Here is a 22,771-nt window from a genome sequence, read left to right on the forward strand (position 1 = left end):
CTCCTGCGCCCTTGCTCAAGGTCTGGTCTCCACCCCTTCTGGGGTTCCCGCCCTTTTCCCGCAGGCTGGATTGCAGGCTGCCCACAGCTGGGCTTGACCGCTTTTGCACACTCCCTCCTCCCCAGCCGGGCAAGCCTGAGCTCACACCTGGGCCCAGTGGTGGCTAGCCGGCTTTTGCCCTTGCCAACAGAACCGCGCTTCCATGTCCCACTGTTGCCCGCCCTCAGTGAGCCCTCAGCCGTGTGGGTGGGGGCGCTGCAGCTCAGACCCTAAAACTCACTACTGTAGTCCTGAAAGCTCTCTCCTTCTAAGCGACTCTGCTCTGAGTGCCGCGGGAGAGCTTGTTTGGCTGGTGTCCTGCTTCCCTTTGCTGGTATTGCTGTTTCCAAGGGAAATATTCACTTCAGATTTGGGGAGTGACTCATCCCAGGAGTTAGGGTGGCTGTCTCTCAAAGTGTTTCTCCCTGTGCCTCCTAGATTACACTCTCTTCCTGCTTCTCTGGTCCTCTCCTCTCTCCCCATCCCCTGGAACCCCAGGTGAGTGGTTGTGAGAGAGGTTTTCTGCATGGTCCCTTTAAGAAGAATCCTGGGTCTGAGAAATCAATCTCTTTCTTACAAACAGTATCCTGTCTTGTTTCCAGCTAAATACTGTCCATACACCTCTTCTAGGCTCTGGGGTTGCAGGCTGGGGCTTTGTTCCTGGGACTCAGGACCCTCCCCTCTCTGCTAAACCCACTTCCTGCCACACGAGTCTCTCCTGGCTGCCGTTCACTCCGGGGAGCTGGGCAGCCCTCTCCGCATTTCCGCTTTTCCTACCAGTCTCAGCATGACTTCTTCAGTGTTCCTTGGTTGAGGTCTCCTCTTAGTTTAGTCCAAAGTTGGCTTTTCCAGATGATAGTTCTTAAAATTAGTTTGTAATCCACTTTGGTTCTGGGAGGTGGAAGTTGGTACGTCCGCCTACTCCATCGCCATATTGTCTTCCTAAATCCTTTTATATTCAACATGTTTTACTCCTATTTTATAAGTAATGTTGAAGAAAGTATAAATTTCTAAATTTAAAGAATTTTGTTCTTTCAGATGCATTATTGTGGGAAACTGATCTTTGGATTGCTTTTCTCATTGATAATTACAATTTCTTTTTCTTAAACAGTGAACTTTGGCAGAATACTACTGCTATTATGATGAATATATCTTTTAACAAACAACTCTGAGTACCATTTTCATCCCTTTTTTACATCCCTAGCTATGATGAGACACATTTTTTGTTAAAATAATCAAATTATTTTGTACTGAAGAAATAAAACACATTGTAGGATTCTTGCACAGTGCAAAAGATGCTCGGGTTATGTGGACTTTGCACAGTAACAGAAGGTACTCTAGGTTTATTTCATTGTTAATATCATCCTTATTCTCAGCAGATTGAGAATCTTGGCAGAGGGAATGATATTTAAGTGGACCATTAATAAGCATATCCACACTTGACTGTCTCCTTGTGCTGTGAGTTTGGTTTTAATATTTTATTTATAAATTCTTCAGCTGATAAGTATTTTGAAACACTACGCTACTACTTACACAAAAACCACAGTGCACAAATATGATGCAACTATAGAGAATAAGTGGCATGCACATGATTTCAGCACAGTGATATACCAGCGTAAACAGCGTGGTGTGCTCTGTGATTAATGAGCATATGCGAAGCCTGTTTATTGGTGGCCCCTGTTACAGCCTATGGCAGGGAGCCTGAATGGATGGGCTTAATTTAGAATTTTTAATTATTTATTAATTTTACTGTCTGCTACTATGATGACTATACTATTTACCAAGCCAAACAGAAATCTTTCAATGTTATCACAGTCACTGTTGTTCTATGGATAATCATTGATTGAATAAATTGCAACATGGAAAGAAGATATTTGAACTCAAAGGTTACTTCTGGTTTTAGAGAGATCCTGGGAGATGGGGGAGAGTGGCTCTGCCAATGGCAAGAGGACTGCAGGAAGCAATTTCCCGTACACTGGGAGAAGGCTGAGGGCCAGGCTCTGGAGGAGAAGCGACCCATATGCTGCTTTGTGTCAGTGACTCGTAAGGGAGGCAAGACCTCCGAGACATGGTGGTGCCCAAGAGGCTGAACCCAGGCAGTGAGCTCCCAGGCATCCAGCTAGGACAGAGCAGAAGGTCAGAGGTAAAAGGACCAAGACTAGCTAGCTGGGATGTCTCAGCAGGAATCAGTGCCACAATGACCAATAGTAGGAGGAACTGCCCAGTAGCCTGGTGCTAGGTACGTCCCCAGAAGCTTTGCCCAATCTCGTGGGGAGCCCCAGCGAAGGCTGATACCGAATTTCCTGCTACCCAAGCAAGAAAGGGGTGCGCAGTTAGATTTAAGTTATTTTAAAGAAAACCAAGAGGTGATTTATTCAGCACTTGGGAGTCGGAAATTCATATCTAGCTTCTCTCCATGGTGAATGTGTGCCTAGCAAGTTAAGTAAGCACAGTCCTAAGCTAGACAATGCCAACTTAGATATATGAGGGCAGGCAGAGCAGCAAACACTGGCTACCAGTGAATCGAGTCATTGTGCTCAGTACAGAGTGTCAATGGCAGACATTCAACTTAAAAAATATATATTGCTGACTAAATTATATGCAAGAAAAAGGTTCAGATATCCTGGGGTGGGGATGAAGGGTGAGGGGAAAGCTTTAGATCCTGGTTTGAGCAACCCAGATGTAGAGAGCAATTTTGTGAAGCCAGGAAACATGTATGGCAGAACGTTAACAGTAGTTGAATCTGGGTGGTACATAGATGAATGCTCACTATACTATTTTTTCTACTTTTCTATACCTTAAAAATAAACATTGCAACCAGGTAGAGGTGGCCAAGTATTAGAGTTCTGACCAATGAGATGTAGGCAATCGCTGGAGGGGTCATCCTTTACTCTCCCCAAAAGACATGCCTCATGAGCTGAAATCTTTGGGCTCTTTTATTTTCTTCCTGCTTGCAGAATGGACATGAGGCCTGAAGGTGCAGTAGCCTTCTTATGACCATGAGAACCAAATCCACAAGCTAAGGATAGCAAGTCAGGAAGGTAAAAGGGGCTGGGGACAGCAATAGTATCATGGAGGTACTATACCAGCCATGAACTGATTGTCCTGATTTTCTGTCAAATCAGGAAAAGAACCACTTTATTCAACCATAGTATAGTTGAAAAACTGCTCACTTAGAAGTAACTGAATTTCTTACTTCCATGGCTTTCAAAAGTGAGAAGTTTTATTGGCTTGTTCAACAAGAAATCGGGGAATAAAAATTTCAGGCTGGTAGGGTAGCACAATTATAACAACTAAATAACATTTTTTGAATTAATAAACTATAACTGCCTAGGTTTTCTGTTTTCTGAAATTCTATTGCTTTAGTCACCTTGACTGAGATACCATTCTGCATCTGATAAAACAAGAGAAAGCAGGGCTAGGGAAAGGCAAGAACAATAGAGGCTCTGGTATGGATGGAGACTTGGAAGTCAGAATGGTAGGATAATGAATCCTTTTTTGTTTGTTTGAAACTTTCTTTTGATGTAGAGACTCCTAATTCTGGTAATGCTGGACCAGGTAATTCAGACCAATCTCCCACCCCTACCCCATACAACACACACACACACTGAGCACAATTTTAAAAGCTGAGCAAGCCCTGACCAGATAGCTTGGTTGAGTAGAGTCTCATCCCTCATGCAAAGGTTTTGGGTTTGATCCCTCAGTCAAGGAACATACAGAAACAGATGGAGGTTTCTGTTTTTGTTTTCTCTCCTTTTCTGAACGCAGTAAATAGAATTTTTTTAAAAAGCTGAGCAAAACATAAAAACACCTTTTTAAAAGAATCAAAAAGACTTAAGAGAGTAAGGAATTACTGGGGCCAAGTTCTGAGAGTGGTTGGGAATTCAGAGAAGTTAGCCTTGTACTCAGGCCAGTTTTGCCCTCAGGCATTTGCTAATCTGAAGGAGGTAACCTAGAGGCTAAGCTGTGGCTTTAGTGCTTTATAAGACTAGGAGCAAAAGTCAGAGTCCAAGGACCACCAAAGTGTGGGAACTGATTACCTACCTTCTTTGGCCTGGGATCCAGAAGCATTTCTCCATGTAAATAAGGGTGAACCAGACTGCAGTCATATGGTTAGCCAGAAAATTTCAAACCCTGGATTTGGATTAATACAATCCTAGAGTGCTTATTTCCCCCAGACACCTGTCAAAAGAGGTAGAAAATCCTCCTTAAAGAAAGAAATTATCTTAGATCTCAAATTTCTGCAAAGGATTTTTAAAAAATGTTTGACATACAATAAAAAATTACTAGACACACAAGGAGCTGTGACTCTGTGAGTACCAGCAGGAACAAAAAATAATAATAGGTCAGCCCTAAAGGGACTCAAAATATTTGATTATCAAATTTTCCTGTGATATTATCTTACTATTTTGATGTCACAAAAATGTATTCAGTTTAATTATAACAATTAAAAGAAGTGATTGATAGAAAATAAACCACAAAACACAGAGCTAGAAATATATTACTATTGTATTGGTGGTATATGAGAATGTCAGACTATGGTGTTTGTCTCCCCTTTTTTCATTTCTGTATTTCCCAAAATTTTTAAATGAGTATTTATGTGAGAAGACAGACATATTTATGTAAAAGAGTAATTGATAAGGAGTATACCCAGAGCAGGGCTGGATTCACAAGTATGCAACCTCTGCAGTTGCCCAGGGTTCTGTACTCTGAAGGGTTTCACACTTGGCTTATTGGCCCTGCTGCTGCTATCTTAAAATTCTTTGTGTGTGTGTGTGTGTGTGTGTGTGTGTGTGTGTGTGTGTGTGTGTGTGTGTGTATATATATATATTTTTTTTTTTTTTAATAAAAGAAGTCCTATATTTTCATATTGCACTCGGCACAGCTACATGTAGCCAGTCTTAATCCAGAGGCAATTAAATGCTGATCTGTTGACCACTTTGTCAACAGCCACTGGACTTGCTCTAGTTTCTCCACTTCCCATGGAAAGACATCATTTCCAGGCTGGAGGTGCAGCCAAACAGTTGCAAGAATGTTGGGGTGCAGTGGACAGAGCCTGGATCAGGAATCTACAGGCCTGATTCTGGTTCTGTCATTAGCTAGTTGCATGACTAGCCAGCTCCCTGTAATTCCTTCCTTCCTGCTCTTAAAGCCACTGGAATCACATCTGTGAACAGTGCAGCTACCACATCAGGATGAGCATCAATCAGCTATTTTACTCAGTGCCTATTCAATGCAAGAGACCAGGTGCTCTGAGATGCACTCCAAACCATTAGTGGATCTGCCAGTCGTTTTTCAGAATATTTCTCCTTTCTTTCTGGATTTCCTGGCTTATCTGAAACCCATGTTCTGTCTGGAATGATTGCAACCTCGTTCTCTGCCATATAAGAAATCCTATATAAGGAAACATGGTGCCACGGGGCAACGTGTGTAGATAATAATGCTTAACATTTATTGAACGTGTACCAAGTGCCAGGCTCTGTGCTAGGTTCCTTATTTATTTTCGCATTTAATTGGAAGCACTCTTATCCTTATTTTTTTAGATAAAGAAACCAAGGTTTAAAGAGGCTAAGAAACGTGCAGTTAGTAAAGAGGTCTGACTCCAAAAGCACATGCTCTTGACAGTGCCAGACCAACACCAGTAACGGAGAGCCGTTGTTGCTGCTGCTTCAGCCCAGAGTAGTGCACAAAGTCTAGTTTCCCCAATCCCAAGGTCAGACGGTGGGGGAGGGTGGAGGTTGCGAGGGAAAGACGCTAATGGAGAATTTTGTAGGGGCTGGGAGCCGTGCTGCAGACGCATTACGATGCACTAAGAGCATTATTACCATTTGGGGAAGCCCACCGAGCAATCCTGGGGTCCAAGGGTTTGTCCAATACCCCAACCAATAGAAGACCAACCCCTATGCCTTCACATTTCCCACTCAGGCGAAACTGCAAGAACTGAGAGAGGTGGCTGATATCTTTAGGCGCGAGGAACACACCATACTCTTCCGCAGCTTCCCACCTCCTCCAGACGCACGTGTTTAAAAAGTCCCTGGTCCGCTCCATCCCTCCCCACCAAAGCCGGGCCTCCTTAAGCCGCTGGCCTCAACTTTCCTCCGAGAGGCCGGCGCGCACAACTGCAGCTGCGACGGCGCCCCAGCGCTCGGCGGCGCCCGCCACCCACCTTTCCCAGTCCCTGCCGCCGCAGTCTCCGCCCGCCGGGAAGGGCGTGCTCGGCGGCGCGAGAGCCGAGGGTGGGGCGCCGAGAGGGAGGGAACCCCGGGCGAGCAGCTTCTGTGCTGCTAGCGGTAGAGGTGGCGGCAGCAGCAGGTGGAATGAGCTCCACGGCGAGCAGCTCTTGGCCTTGGAATCCGCCACTGTAGCCGCCCGGGCGGGAGAAGGCCCGCAGGGCTAGAGCCCGTGCCTCCCAGGGTCCGATCCTTAGTTTTGGGGAACTTTGGTGACCTAGGCCGGCGGACTGGGGCCGCAGCTGGGATGGGGCGCGCCTAGGGGCGCACAGCTGCCCTGGAAGCTGCGTTCGGAGCTCAGGGTGGGGGACCTAGCTCGGCTCGGCTACCTGAAGAGCTGCTCTCCCGGAAAAGAGCCGCTGCCGGCTCTGGGATTGGAGAGGAGCTCGGAGTGCGCCCGGGCACCTCGCTGGACGATGTCCGATCACGCCTCGGTGGCACGGGAGGGTTCTGAGCGGCGCGCTCGCCTCCCCACTTCGGCGTAGGAGCAGAAAGCATAGGGCTCTTCCCTGGGATTCCGGGAGACCGGAGCTTCTCGCTCCGTCCTCGGCGGAGTCCTCGCACCCCTCGCTGTGCTTGTCTGGAGGGGTTCGCTGGTTGGCATCAATCTGCAGGAGTTCTCTACTGATCTGATTTCTTCTTCAATTTGGAGACAGTTCCCGCCAAAGACGCTCAACGCACCTTTTCCTGTTTGTCCAGCTGGCCGGCCTCGCAGGTCGCCGGAGCCTGTGGAGTCCTGTTCCTCTTCATTGATCTTCGCGTCTCTCTGTGTGGCGTGCCGCCTCCCAGCCACTGGCCTTGAAGGGAGGTTGCAGGCGTGGGTCTCTTCTCTCCCTCTTTGGAGGGAGCGCAGTCCTGGAGAGGGACATTGGCCTCGTAGGGGCGGCTCTGTGAGTGGTAGGATTGGGGTGCAGGCGGCCCGGCCGCCGGCCATGGCCTTCACTTTCGCGGCTTTCTGCTACATGCTGTCCCTGGTGCTGTGCGCTGCGCTCATCTTCTTCGCCATCTGGCACGTGAGTAACCAGCAGCGGCTTCTAACTCTTTCTTCCCAAACGCACTCCTGTCCACCTCCTTTCCCAGTTTCTCTAAAATGCCATCTCACTGCCTCTACATTGCGAGTGTGGGCGGCCTGGGAGGCCAGCCATGGCGCATCTGCAGGTTAGACCCTCTCTCGCTCCCTGTCCCGGGGCAGGAACAGTTCGTGGCGTCCGAGCCAGGGGCGCTGGGCTCGTCCCCGGTGACCTGGCCGCTGATGGAGGCGCAGGGACCGTTGGTTCCCAGGCAAGGCACCTATGCCAGGGCCTGGCCAACGTCTGGGACCCGGGGAGTGGTGGTGACAACCCTGTACCCCCCTATTTCCCCTGCCCCCTCCTCTCCTGCCCTCGGGGAAGAAGCGCAGTGGTGTGGCCAGCAATTAGTCAAGTAACTATAACAACTAAACATTTAAAATGTCAGCATCTGTGGTGGATTGCGTTTAAGGTAATTGGAGACAAAGTGGAAAAGATGACGGTAGTGCCTTGTAGGAGAAAGTAGGAAGAAGCTGGGCTGGGTAGGGGAGGGACCGCCAGGTCGTGGGGGTTGATGTGGAAGGCTGCAGAGAAAAATGAGGAGGTGAGGGAAGGACAGGGATGAATGAGGCCATGGAGAGAAGTCAGGCTGGGAGAGGCCAAGACGAGCAAGCTATTTCCTTTGTTCTCCTGGGGCCTGAGCCATCCAACTCCTGAAGACCATCTGCAGGTGGCAGACCATGCATGGCCCCCAGCATCCCTGGTGGGCACCAGCTTTCTTCTCATCCTTCAAGGGGGGGGGTCTGTCCAGGTTCAGGGTAGGCATTGTGAGTCTCAATCATGCAGGTGTGCCCTGGGAACAGGAGATGGGATGCTTCTGAGTAGATGCAGGAAGAGGCAGAGAACAGGACGGAGGAGCGCTGGTCCTCTCAAGACTGTGCAGCATCCAGCAGGTCCACTAGACTCAGGGCTTCCTTCTTCCAGGCTGTTAGGCTCTCAGCTCTCACCATCAGAGAGTTGGTGGCCAGAATGGCTAAGGCCAAGCAATTTGAAAGGAGCCCACAGTGTTTATAATCTCCTACTGTTAACAGCGTTGCCCTGCCCTGCAAGTCTGGGTGACAAGGGAGGACCCTGAGATGAATTCCTTAAGGCATGGTTCTGAGGAAGCTTAGAGAGCACACATGCAGTGAGAGATGACCTGGAATGAAGACCAGAGGGAAGTTGCAGGGTGGGTGAGATGTGGTGTCTAGTATAAGTGGTTTCTGGGTGAAAGTATTTATCTTAAATACAACTAAGGAGCTAGAGCATCTCCTATTACAAGGAGGAGAGGGAACTCCCAAGAGGAGGAAGGCTTCTAACCATGACATCTTAGGAAAGAGACTTGTATGTCACTTTCCATATCTTAAAAGTGACCTGGATGATCTCCCAGCTGCCCTTATGTCTAAGATGGTGTAAGTCGGGAAGTCAGTGGATATAGGAAACTGAGGGCAAGAGAGAAGGAGTTCAGACATGGCAATTTCCTGGCTGATCAAAAATCCTTCCAGTGAGAAGTATTGGGATTTTGCAGTCTCTTTTCCTCTGCCTGGAATTCTGGGTCGAAACTGCTGGGTCTACTCTACAGTGGAGAATCACCAAATGTGTTTATTTTATATCAGCTACTCTCTTTGAGTATACTTGTCACATTTGGGAGATGCAGACTAAAACTGAGTTGTTGGCAGGTGAAACCACCTGATTTAGAATTAAAAGGGGTGCGGAACAGATCATGCCCAAGCAGAGCAGCAGAACCTTGCTCATGTGCCTTAAAGGAGCTTCCTCTGCTTCTTTGGATTTGGGACTTTTCCTGCATTCTGGGTGCTAACTACAGTACCCTCTTTCCCCAGAATAACTTCATGTGCTAGTTCTTTATGTGATTGCCTTGGCTGGAGGGTGCAGGCACCAGAGAGCTCCGACAAGCTGCCGGAGGTGGAGTTCGCTAAACTAGCCTCTGAAGCAGAACAGGTAACCAGAAAGAATAATTTCCTCTCACTCAGGGAACGACTATAAATAATTCAAGAACAGGTTCATTAAATGGACAGTTTGCGCCACTGGTTGGCTAATAGACATTTGAATGAAAACCAGGCATGGCTGTTGTCCTGTGTTGACCCCTGCTCTGTGGGTCTCCGACATTCACCCCTGTGGCCAGGGGCAGCTGGAAGGTCGGAATCCAAGCCTGGCTCAGGTCCTGATACCAGGGGAAGTGGCAAGATTCCAGTTTCTAAGACTAAAAAGAATCTGTGCTTTTTAAATTCAAATTACAGGAACACTTTCAAAGTCTCAGCCCTCTTCCTTTCGGAGCCTTTCCCTTCTCCCTCTCCAACTCCAACAACCTGAAGCCCCACTGCATTGGTTGGTTCCTGACCATTGAAAGGGGAAATCTGAGACTCATTGATTTCAGTGCACACAGCGTGTGTGTGTGTGTGTGTGTGTGTGTGTGTGTGTGTGTGTGTGTTGGTCATAAGGTAGAAATTATTTCAACCAAAATTTAGGAGAGTGAGTTCTGTATTAGACTCTGTCTGCTTTCTCTCCAGCTTCCTGTACCCCATGTATGTACTTGATCTGATGCGCCATATTGATTGCTTTGCGTACACTGACATCCCAAATAAGGAATTGCGCACTGAACAATATACAACAATTTAAAGACCCCACTGCCATGTCTAGGCTATGAGATATGAGGATATGACATGTTTTTCTTGTTTAATTGTACATTCCTACTTAGGGTTAATAATAGTAGCTACCATTAATTGAGCGTCTACAGTAGGCCAGTTCTAGGCACGCTAAGGACCTCCCAGATGGACCTCCAGCTTCTTACCCCCACTCTTCCACTGGAGGGCAGGGAGCAAGGATGGGTGTGGCCAACCATAAGCACACGTTTTTTTTCAAGTCTTGTTTACTTTGACAATTCATCTGCGTTTGTTTTCAAATGCAAGTGTTTCAAATCACCAATAAATTTATTTTATGTTAGCCACTGTCTTTGCGTACACTTGTCACATTTGGAAGCTGCAGAATAAAACTAAGTCGTTTGTGTGGGGGTGGGAGGCTTTGCATACCTTTAGGCACCTTCAGGCATGTGGCCTCTTACTGTCCAGGCAGCCCTTAATCCTCACAACTGACCTTTTACCAATGAGGAAACTGGATCAGAGAGGTTATGAAACTTGCTTGAGGTTGCATAACTGTTATGTATTGGAGCTGGGATTTAAGCTGAGTTCGAGAACTCTTATGCCCATGTCCTTCTATCTCTAGTGACTGTCATTGGATTGTTTAACTTGAATAACAGTGGATAATGTTTCTATCCCTTGGTTAGAAACCTTTCACTGTATAAGCAAATTATTTGGAGTTAGAATTTCTGGTTGAAGTTATAACAACAAGAAGACGGTACTAAAACACAACCTACATTCTTTTTTTATTATTGCTTTTAGAGAGAGGAAGGGAGAGAGGGAGAGAGAGAGAGAGACAGGAGCATGAATCTGTTCCTGTATGTGCCCTGACTGGGGATAAAACCGGCAACCTCTGTGCTTCAGGACGATGCTCTAACCAACTGAGCTAGCCAGCCAGGGCTATAAAAGAGAAAATATATTTAATTTTTTTCAAAATCACTTTTTTTTCTGCTTATAAAATGATACAGTTTCATTGTTGAAAAATTTGAAAATATAGGGACATAAAATACAAAATCACCACTATGCTTACCATCCAGAAAACTTCAGGTATCATTGTGTATGTGCATATTTCTAAAAATTGCATCTGGATGTTCGGAAAGCAAAGCAAAGTGTTCTAATGGGTTTGAGACATGAAGTGATGTCTATTTCCAGCCAGTATAAAATGAACAATGTTTTCCCTCAAGAGTTCTCTTAACTCCAGCGTGGTTGAGCCTGTTTGCATATTCTCTTGTTTATACAAACAGATGAAACCATCCTTTGAAAAGATTAAAAGTTCATTTCCAGTTCTTTCAGGTTTTTAACTTTTAAAGTTTTTTTTTTTTAATCTGTAGAGTCACATTTTAAAACTTTGAGTTATGGTGATGTACAAGTAGACTAAATTCCCAGCAATATTTCTTTGTATTCTCAGCAGCACTTGTTACCAGAGAGTTTTAATGGATCCGGACTGATGCTGACCAGTGCATAGTTACCGAGAGGCAGCTTTGCTAGGTGCGATGTCCTGATAGCTGAGCCTTTCCGTCGGCTCCACTGTGCCACCAGTGTCAGCCACTGGAAACTGAGTAAACTGCTCAGTTTCTCAAATGATCCATCTAGAGAGAAATGAGTTTCTATGAAATGATTGGAGGCCTGGGGTTGGCAGCAGCCTCTTTAAGTCCCTCCTTTGGCCATGCCTTACCTGATCTCCACTTTTTGTCGTTTCAGACTTCCCTGCCGTTCTCTGGCATCACACTCTCAGATGTGACCTCTGCCCTTCCCTGCTCTTCTCCTCCTTTCTGTTACCCTCCCCCTCATTCTCCTGCCTCACGGCCCTGGTTCAGGGAGGCTCCATGAGAGCTGTGACTCACCTGCTTCCCATTGTTGCTCTGGAGCCCAGAACAGTGCCTGGCACAGAGAGGAGGCTCAGTAAATACCTGTATAATACCTTGTTCCCCTCGGCCTTGGCCCACTGCTGGCTGACATGGTAACTCATTTCTGATTTGACTTTTGGCTACTTCTCAGGGCCTGGTCCGTAGGCATTGGGAATACATGCATTTTTTGCTGTACCCTGGTGCTTCATACCCTTGAAAACTTAAGTTGACACACAAAAGAGGGCTGACCATCACCATACGGGACAGTCTTGATGACAGTGGAGCTGACCTCCTGCAGAGGCACAGCATGGGGAGCAGTACCGGCTCTACCCGGAGGAAATGCCCTCGTTAAGGTGTGGTGTCTGTGCAGTCTGGGCCACTGCACCCTTGCTGGCTGGTGATTTTCCAGAAACCGTCCTTGAAAGAGAAGGCTTGTGTTGTGATCGTATGCCTACCAGTCAGGTCGAGAGAGAGGAGAGAAGGATGTAGCATTCAGGGATGGCCGAACTGCTCGGTGAGAGTTCAAGGCCTTGCTGGGGTTGATGTTGTAGGGTGCCGTAACATTTGACTTTGACGTTAGAGGTGCTAAGCAAACATGGAAGGCAGTGGAGGCCTTCACTGGGTTATCAGAGCGTCCGCCCGTGTTGGCACTGAAGCCGTGCCTGGGCAGAGTTCCTTCCTGGATTTCGGGGCCCAATGACCTCACGTGCCTCATTTCCCGCCACTCTGGCTGCCTGGCCAGTCTCTCCCCTCCGTGCGCATGGCTGCGTGCTGCCGTCTCTGTCCTTGTGTTCTGTCACTGCTCTCCCTCCCAGGGAATCTGCAGGCGGTTTCCTTTGGTGCCTCGCTCTCTTGGAGATGTGCTGTCTGGATCCACCGAGGACTAGGCATCTGGTCACAGTCATGTCTCCCTATCCTACATCATTCATCCTATGTCTGTTGGTGATGGTCACCTCCAGTGACCACTTCCTTCCCTCTGGGCCCACACCTGGATCTGCCTTTCAGGTGTGAGCCCTGGGCTTCCTCACTCCCACACTCTGCTGCCCTGCTCCTGGCAGTCATTGTAACCGACCATTTCTCCTTGACATCCCCGCCTTCGAGGGAAGGATTTAGTTCCTGCCCTGTGTCATCAGATGCATTTTTTATCAGGGATGACAGTGAAATACACCCATCTCCCATCCTTCGATGGCCAGGGATAGATAGTCCCTTGTGGCTTCGTAAGTTAGATACTCAATTCCAAGCTGATGGGTTCACCAGTCCGATTGCTTCTGGGCTGCTTCCTCTTCTGGTTACTGGACGGTCTTTAGGGAAAGAAAATGCGCTGTGTCAGAGGAGAGGCATTAAGTCAGCCCTGGTTCACACAGTGAGGTCATGTGGAGGGTTCCACACTCAGCTCTGCGGGATTGACGGCAGTTGCCGTCGGGATCTTCCTGAGCAAGGCTTCCGCATCTTTGCCTGCATGCCTCAGACTTGCCTGCGCTTCTTGTGATGGCACCTGGACTCTTAATTAATTCCCATGAAGGTCACTGAAAACTTCAAGTGCACAATTAAATCCTGAATTGGTCTCTGAATACCAACCCAGAACTGAATGAGGCGGCTGGCAGGTATTTTTAATTTGGCATAGAAAGAGAGGCGACCATGAGACATCCTTACATATGCTACAGTAGAGCCAAACTATGGAACACTGAAAGAGATATCTAAATCACGATGAAGCTGGTAGACTGGAACAGAGTCACCAACACCTCTGTGCGCAGCGTCACAGGATTGAAAGACGCCAGTGTCTTGATTGGAATGGTCCCTGCTATAGGGCGCAGGGACTGAGGACTAAGGGTGGGTCTCATGGATCTCCCAAGACAGCGAGTTTCAACCCTTTTCATCTCATGGCACATGTAAACTAATTACTAGAATGCTACGGCACACCAAAAAATAGAATTTTTTGCTGATTTGACCAAAAAATAATATATATAATTTTGATCCATTCATACCAAGAGGCTATTGTTGTGTTGGCTGTTGTCATTTTTTTTTTTTTGACAGATTAAGGGAAGAGAAGTCAGTGCACTGGAGTAACTAGTCAGGTATTGTATGTTTTAAACATTCTTGTGGCGTGTGGTTGAAAATCACTGTCTTAGGATAATGGCTACATCAATTTGGTGTTGGAGGTCTGTTACCATGTCATATCTACCTACCTTTGCAGTAGGTACCTCTCCCCACCCCCATTTCCTAGCCCCAGCTCCACAGGACGCCATTGCCTCCTAGACAGGTGTTTCTGTTCCTCTCTCCAGAAGGAAACACTTCCATCACTGTGCATCTAACTCCTGCACAGCCTTCCACTGCCTGGCCCGCGTCTGAGCATCGTCACTTAGCTCCGCTGCACAGGTGACCTTGTGGCAGTACACACTTGTGTGGGTACACCAGGGATCTCTAAGTGAAGTCACAGCTGCTGAAAGACGTGCCCTTACTGTCCAGGTCACGTGTTTGCAAAACCTAGGGGGACACATGGAGCAGTGGCCGCTGGTCAGTGGCTCTCAGACTGGGGTGACAGGAATGCAGGTCACCTCTGTGGCAGTCTCCTTTGGCTTGTGGACGCAGAGCATGCAGGTCTCATCCCATGGAAGGAAGGGGAGGCTGTGGTGTTGGGGACGGGGGTGCCCAGCTATGGTGGGCTGTGCCCTGTGGGAGTTGGCAGAGCTCTGGGGGACTGAGAGGCTCCTGCCTTCTGCTCTGAGACTCGACATGACGGTGACAACAGCATACAGTGTGGAGGACCCACTGGGCAGTCTGCACATCGGGCACCTTTGTCAGAGGAAAAAGCCCCACTCATTGGGGGATCCCCACCGCCACAGGCCTGGGTGCTCCTGACGGAGCTCTGAGAACAGCACCCCTGTCACTACCTGCTTGCCAGGCCATGGGCCTAAGTGAACAATTAAATTACGCTAGTTGAAGGGTTTCTATGGCCTCAGCCTGTTGGCACAGAGAGGGCAGAGCTGTCTTTACTTCTGTTTGACCGTGACTCGTTTAGATGCTAATTAAGTGTCCATTGAATTGGACCGGGTATTTCTGTCCAGTCGCCATCATTTCATGAGCCCAGCCCAGGTCTTGGCTTAGGCTGCCTTGTCCAGCTGTTTCCTCTCATTCCAGCCTGTTGCTGCCTTTTGCCCACCTGCCTGTGTGTAGCCCTGGCTACCTGAGAGAAAAGGAACTCACCCAGCCCCGTGGTTTCTTCTTCGGGCTCTGTCTGGCTCCTCTAATTTTAATTTTCTATTGTGGTAAAATACACGTAACATAAAATTTACCGTTTTTAAACCATTTGTAAGTGTATAGTTCAGTGGCTTTAAGTATATTCACATGGTGGTAAAGTCATTACCACCATCCATCTCCAGAACCTTCTCATTGTTTCAAATGGAAACGCCACACCCATTAAACACTGACTCCCCTGTGCAACCACCATTCTGTCCTTGGCAACCACCATTCTGCTTTCCGTCTCTATGAATTTGACTATTCCGGGTACCTCTTATACATGGAATCACACAATATTTGTCCCTGTGGGACTGGCTTATTTCACTCAGCGTAATGTTCTCAACGTCAGGTTCGTACATGTAGTGTGTGTCAGAATTTTATTACTTTTTAAGGTTGAAAAATATCCCATTGGCTGTCCAGTCCACATTCTGTTTGTCCATTCATCCGTCAGTCCCTCCTTTTGGCTATTACTGTGAACAGTGCTGTGAATATGAGTGCACAACTACCTGTTTTTCATTCTTTCTTGTCTATACCCAAAAGTGGAAATGCTATTTTAATGAAAATATAATTCTCTGTTGAATTTCTTTGTGGCTCCTCTAATTTGACAAGCAGAAACTCATTTGGAGCTCAGTCTCTGGGGCAGGAACTCTCTGCCCTTTCTTGACCCTCTGCTTCTGTGGGCTGCCCGCTGCCTCCCTCTAGGGTGCACTGGCAGCCCCATTACAAGTGTGCTTGTTTGCTTAAATATCTGGTCTGTTGGCTACATCACTCTGGAATCCTCAAGTCTTTTAGGTGAATGAAGTACTTAGAGAATCTTTCTCCAAGTCTTAGTGTTGGGTTCTCGTTGTTGGAAGTTATAAATGCTCCTTAAACAGGTTTTAGCAGATCTGGGGCTTTGCCAGGGAGATCATCCCATGATCCTAGTCATTTCTTCCCAGTGGATGCATCAGGAAGAGATGGCAGAATTTTTTGGAATTTTAGACCTGAGAATGTTCTGGGAGTGTGAGAATGAGAAATGCGTCCAACATTAAGAACAAAGGGATTATGCGAGAATAACTTTATTGTTATTGTTTATTAAAACCTTATTTGTATTTCTGTTCTCCAATCAATGGGAGGCCCTGATTTCTAGCACTTCCTTTGGTGGCTGCCGGAGAGGGGGCTAGGCAGGCTTGCCTGGGTGACAGGGGAGCGTAGCCTCTCACTTTCATTTTTGCCCCTAAGCTGGGAACTGTTGGGGCAGGCCAGGAGCAGGCTGTCAGCTCTCTGGGGGACCATTGGGAGGATGGCTCCATTTTCTACTTTCTTTAAGCTGCCTTTAGTCACAAAAATGGTTTAAAAAACAAGCTGGATTTGTAAAGATGTCATTTCACGCATGCACACGCACACACATGCAATTAGTACCACAACGAAAAATACTCCATTGCAGTGAAAATGCCACACTTGCCTGGCCATACATTTGGGGATGATGAAGTATGCTTTTCTCCGTCCTCCTGGGGTTAGGGGGAGGTGGGGGTGGGGGGTAGGGAACACCTGCGTTTCCATTTGCTGTCAACATGGTTCGGGCGCAGTTGGCCGCACACATTCACGGCACCATTGCTTGCTCCTCAGCACCAGAGGCTGGGGTCAAGGGCCCCTGTGCTGTTTGCATGGTCTGCCTTGGGTCTGCCCTTGAGTGTGACCAGCACCAGGAGGTACCCTCGGTGGGGCTGGTTTCTACGATGCTGTCTGACTTCTGGCCTTTCGCAGAGTCTGTACAAACTGGAAGATGTTCAGGATGTCAATGTAAGGAACGTCCAGACCTGTAAGAATTTTTATGAGTTTATTTGAGCCAAACTGACAGTTGCCAGGAAGGAAAATCTCAACAGATTGAGAAAGTGCTCCAGAAAATGGCAGTTTCCCCACTTATTTTACATGTCTGAATCAAAGGGGAAGAGGAAAGGGGGTGCATGGAACCCATCGGTGATAGATTAGGGAGGCAGGAGAAAGCAAAGGGGGGCAATCTCTGAGATTAATGAATAAAAGTAAAATGAATAGACTCACTTTTTTTACATTGGTGGGTACAGGATAGTTAAGAATCAACAATGAACATGATAACGACAATGAAGGGACTTGTAGTGTCTGCCCCGCTGGTTGTGCCCTGAAGGGTCTGGTGGGGGGAGGAAATTTCCCAGACAACCCAAAGGCATGTTATCTAGATGCAAAAGACAATGGATGGCTCAGTTAAGGCAAAGATTGACCTTTCTCAAGAAAGATACCAGCCTGGGACATGACTACCCACCCTGACCTGCCGTTTAGCTAGGAAGTTTTAATGTCAGACCATCTGTATGGTTAGGTCTCTGGCTTTGTAAGGCCACCAGACAGGCCTACTGTGAGCTATTTGGGTTTAATATGTGGCCCCTTTTTCATCCACAGGGACATGTTTTTGACTGAATGACACACTGACTCCCTTTCTCCGGCCCCCTCCCTGCTAGGGAAGGAGGAACCACAGAGGCTAGGCCATTGTAAATCCATATTCTTTGAAGGTTTGGGCCATCTACCTCCCGAGCTCAGTGCCCCACCCCTGCCTAGCAGGTGCTCCAGCTGGTTGGCTTGTTCAGAAGTCTGAGGTTGTCAGGGGAGTCCTGCATTAAGGACTCCTGAGGCCTAGGCTGCTTTTTCTTTCTCCTTCCTTCTTCCGTTCCTCCTCCTCTGTTGTTTTTGACCTCCTTTTATCCCTCTCCTCTGCACATCCTAGGTCTGCGTGAGGCTGCACAGTGTTACTTAGCCCAGCGGAGGGCCCAAGGGCTGGGAGGTTGGCTGATGCTGCCTCCTCCCTCCCCCAAGACATTTCCAGGGCATCAGTCTTCGGTATCTCTTCTGCTTCTATGTCACACGGTCTGTTTCGACTATGGAATACAGCTCTCCCGCTGGGGAAAATGCAGGGGAGGAAGGCAGAATCTTGGAGCCGACTTCCTTTTTTCTTTTCCCCCTTATTGGCAACTGCTTCACAAACACTAAAAAAGGAGTTGATAGCAACATCCCAGCTAGCCATCACAGCCCAGATGGTCCCCTATATAATAGAGGCATTTGTATCTGGGATAAGAAATATTGAAATGTGTTCTGTGCACCTTACTGGAAAAGGAATTAGCAACTGCATTCAAGGGTTGTGGGTGTGGAAATAATCAAATGATTCTGGTTCCCCTAGAGTGTAGAGATTAAGAAAGAGGAACTGGGAGGTGTAAGGCCGGTTATCAGGGGAGTTCAATGAGGGGAGATGGATTCTGAGGGTGCCACACTGCACATCTGTAGGCCTGAGATAACCCGCCCTCAGCTACACCATGGGCAGAGGGTCCAGTCTGGGTGCACACACGCATGTTCGTGTGTGTGGATGGTGCTACGTGTCCACCCAGATACAAACCAGCTGGAGGTGGGAGAGGCTTCATAGCAGCTGTGGGCAGACCAGGGCCTAAGAGAATCAACTTGTGTCAACCATTTCTAAATCCTACACTGAGCCAATACACAGACGATCCTGCTTCCTTTCTCCTTCCTTTCTCTGTGTTTGTCTAGAAATGTTTGGCTCAGTGAATCTCACAGGCGTGCCTAAGATCCTTACAGAACATTCACTGTCCTCATCTTCCTCCATCCTAAGCAGACCACTGAATTGGGCTCAGAAATCCTTATCCAATAGGGGTTCTGAATGGTGGTAACATAAAGCTGCTGATGGTCACTTGGTGAGGATGGAGGGGACATTGGGAAGGGGTTGTTACAGCCACTGAGCTGGAGAGTGTGTGAGTGGCAGTGGGTAGAGATAGACAGTCTCCTAGAACATGTGGGGTCATTATCTGGGGCTGGGAATGGGCATTAAATGTTGCAGGACCTAGGGCCACTTTGTCACCGCTGGACACTGACATGTCCCAGAGTCATTTTTTTTTGGAGATTCCATAGAGTGATGAGGGAGCTGAACAGAGGCCAACAGAGCAACAACAAACAATATGTGCAGACTGGAGGGAAATGTGTTCGGTCCTGACATCCCTTTCTCTCATTGGCTGACAGTTTTAGAACCAGAGTCATGCTCCAGAAAGAGGCTGGCTGCTAATGGGGCTCCTGCTGAGTGGCGCTCCCGGCAACCTGACCCCTGGATTTAGACACATCTGTGCACCACCTGGGCCTTTTGTTGCTGTGTGTATAAAATAAAGGAGCCAAACAAAGAGGTCTCTAAGCTCCGGTCCAGCTCAGGGTGGGCAGCTTCCTCACTGCTCACTATGTGCGTCTGGTTCTTTTCCCGTTCTCCTGTCCGGGCTTTTCTTTTCTGATGGTTTTCCTGCGCACACAGTGTCTGAGATCAGTGTAGAGAAAGTATCCGTTAGGGTTCTTAGAAATCAGTTCTGGCCACCTACACCCAGAGGAGGAGTCAGGGAAAGGGGACGGGGTGCCTGTAGAATAGATGGGAAGTCTAGGAAGCAAGACTTGTCACTACAGAAGAGACCAGACTTAGATCGTTGCCTCTCTTTCTTTTGTCCTTGAATTTCTGCTGCTGAGGTTGGAGAGAGCCTTCCAGGCTGAGCTGGGGTGGTGGCCCTGCTGGCTGTCCCGAGTGGTGAGTGTGACAGGGAGCGCCAGGCATCCTTTTGGCCTCCCCAGTGGATGGACAGGCACCTGGGTTCCCCTGGACTGCACGCAGATAATTCCCCAGAAGAAATCACAGCAGCGTAGGAAGGGGACATAGATGTTCAGTGACGCCAAAGTGACAGATGTTCACTGGCACAGCTCTTCGGTAACTGTCCCCTCACCTGTATTCGGGTTCACTTGTTGCCACAGACCCTGCGATGTGTTTGTTATACCATGTGAGCAGCTTGTGAGGAGCAGCTGTGCCCTGGCCAGGAGGCTGGACTCACTGGTCTTGTTGCCCAGAACATGTTTTCCCACCCAGGTGATGCTGTCCACTGCCTCTGAGCCAGGCCCCCATCTCCTCATCATTAAAACAGTGTGACCTGCTTCCATAGCCCATGACTTGCCTTTGGAGCCTCCAGCTTTGACAGAGACCCCTGGATGCAGGCTTGGCGTGGACTTAGGAAGTCCACGGAAGGAGCAGCAGCCTGCTTGACTCCAGAATAAAGCAAATGATGTCTTGCCTGTTGTGTCTCCCAGCCTGCTTCGCCCCAAATTCTAGGAGATGTGAGTGGTAATGTGAAAACCAGCCTCCCTTTTCCTCTTGGAAAAGCAAACACCTCCCCCCCAACCCCCTGCTCTTACCAAGAAGTCCTCTCATCACCTCACATCTCGACTGTGCCGAGCAGACGTGCCCATTTCGGTCCACTGCTTCAAACGGTACAGGCAGGAGGCTCCCGGAAGCCTCTCAGCGCGCTCAGTCTGTGCTCCTTTCATTCCCACCAGGAGCCACTCTCTTATAATTGGTGAATCCAGCAGCGCCCACCGCTGTGCACAGGAAGTTCTGCTCTGTGAATGGCAGGCATCATCAGTTGTCTCTCTAGGGACCGGGGATGTGATGGCTCAGAGCTACACTGTGTGCTGGCACCCTCTTGACAATGAGCTCCTTACCGTCCTAGGGTTGTCATAAAGGAGCAAAATAAAGTTTGATGTGGCAGGATTATTAAAGCCCAGGGAGAAATGACCCTAGGAACAGCATAATGTTCTCCAGAAGTCAGTCCCATGGAGCCATGGTGGGACAAGGGCAGCTCTGGGCTGGAACAGGGACACCCTGGCCACCGAGGGAGGGCACCCAGCAGTGGCACACAGAGTGTGGTTGCCAGGCGCTACTTAATCTAGGTCCTCTCTCGGGTTTTCAGCTTTTCCTTTCTTATAACATTAAGTCGAACATGTTATTGAAGAAAAGAAAATGAGAAAACAAACCAAAGCCCAATCCAGCAGAGGGTCAAGGGCTCAGCTGGCACTGCTGGCAGTTCTGTGTGCTGCTCCGTGTGGACACACAGCGCCCTGTGCTCAGCTGACAGTGTGCGTGAGTTTGCTTGACGGTTTGCTGATCTGTGTTCTTTTAACTTGTCTTACACTGATGAAAGGGGATAGAGTCATACAGCCATGCAGTCCTGAAATCCTGACTCCCAGAGGGTCTGTCTTCACACTTGGAAATGGGGGTGCTGGACCCTGGAGAGGCAGGAGGGGCGTGGCTTCAGCTGCACGGTCCATTCATGGCAGAGCCCAGGGCAGATCATTAGGTTTCCAGATTCCCAGACCAGTGCTTGTCCTCCAGTGCTAGGAGTTTTCATCTGGTGTTCTGGAATCTAGAGTAAAAGTGTGTCTGCTTGATCTTGGCCGCTGTGCAGACAGAAGATTCACATAGGAAGTCCTCACTTAATGTCGTCTGTAAGTTCTGTGACTTTAAGGGAGATGATGTATCAGGAAATCAATGTTACCATGGGCTAATTGACATAAACCAGAGCTAGGCTCCAATGGCACCTCATCAACCCTATAAGGAAACAGTGTTTTTTGAGGACCTGCAGTGCTTCCTCCACAACTCACCATTGGATTTTGTGACTTTGAATTGTTTTCTAGACAGGGCTAAAGTAAACAGAGCTGATCAGCTTAAGAAAAGAGGGACACACTTCACATTCTGCCAGTTCTCACATTCAAGATAGTCTATAGTCCTGAGGAAGAAGTGAATTAGACTGAGTTGTTTAAATCATTCATTTATTTATATATTTCTCTTTGAGCACTTGCTACTTGTGGACAGAGGTTTCCATCTGAGAGGCCTGGCACACACACACACACACACACACACACACACACGACATCCTAATTCTGGGCGGTAAAACAGAATACATGCTTTCCCCTGGTGCCTGTCCCCAAACCCCTGCAAATCAGTGCACCTCTCTTTGGGCTCTAGTCTCTTTAATCATCAAATGGAAGGGTCTGTTCTTTCTCCTGGTGTTCAAATTGGGAGGGGGTCACCCTCTCTCCTGGTTCAGTTTAGCTTTCGTGCAAGATATCGTGGTCATCATGCATTTTCAGGAGAGATCTGGTTTAGCACTGGCCCCTCCCTTCTCTTCCGAAGGTCACTGTAAACCCCCAAGGATGCCGTGCCCTTTCTCCCTTTGTCATGGCGTCTGTCCTCTGACTTAGTACAGTCTTAAAGGACAGGAGGTCATGAGTTGGGTAATGGCAGGCTTGTCATCGTGTGGCCAGTTGAGTTCTTGTTGCTCACAGTGTGACATGTTCTGGTCAGCCCCCTCCAAGGCCCTTTGCTCTCCTAGTCTCGCAGCAGATCCCTTTGGCCAACCGACACTTTTATCTGCGTGTGCCCCCAGCCCTGCCCCTCCCCGGGCCCTCCTCCCTCCCGGGGGCACAGGTGACTCAGCTTTGTAGAGGTCTGTCAGATTTGCTGGTGGCTTCCATGCTTTTCAAATGGATGGATAAGAAAGAAAAACTACAAAGCAATGACACTGCTGGTTTATATCATTTCTAAGATACAAACCCTGTCTTTGTGTGTAACTCAAGCACAATATTCCTTGCCCAAACTGCACAAGAGAGAACACGCTCACACGTGAGCTGGGAAGAGTGCTTTGCGGACCGGTCTTAGAGGACGTGCCCATGCTGGAGGACGAGGTGGGGCTCTTAACCGCCTTTGAGTGTCTGCAAGGGATGCAGGTCAAGGGTGAAAGCCAGAGGAGATTCTCAGGGCTGGGGCAGGGGGCTGGTGGTGGTGAGGGAAGGTGCAGGCCTGTGGCCCAGCCCCTGCCTTCAGGTTGGACAGAGTCAGCTTT

At 48.3% G+C, this 22,771-nt stretch overlaps 1 protein-coding gene across 3 annotated transcripts in view; it reads left to right on the plus strand.

Annotated features, from left to right (window-relative positions):
• Nucleotides 1-22,771, plus strand: part of CNIH3 (cornichon family AMPA receptor auxiliary protein 3) — a 127,240-nt gene that overhangs the window by 39,452 nt on the left and 65,017 nt on the right. The window contains exon 1 of one of the 3 annotated variants that reach the window (XM_066381085.1): nucleotides 6,783-7,282. The exons of 1 other annotated variant lie outside the window; for it this stretch is intronic. In XM_066381085.1, coding sequence (XP_066237182.1) covers nucleotides 7,202-7,282 — 81 coding nt within the window. In that variant the 5' untranslated portion in view covers nucleotides 6,783-7,201. Of the gene's footprint in view, nucleotides 1-6,782; nucleotides 7,283-22,771 lie in introns of those variants that run through there. One more of the 3 variants, XM_066381076.1, reaches the window with a different exon arrangement.

The sequence above is a fragment of the Saccopteryx leptura genome, chromosome 1, assembly GCF_036850995.1.
Source record: "Saccopteryx leptura isolate mSacLep1 chromosome 1, mSacLep1_pri_phased_curated, whole genome shotgun sequence".
NCBI lineage: Eukaryota > Metazoa > Chordata > Mammalia > Chiroptera > Emballonuridae > Saccopteryx > Saccopteryx leptura.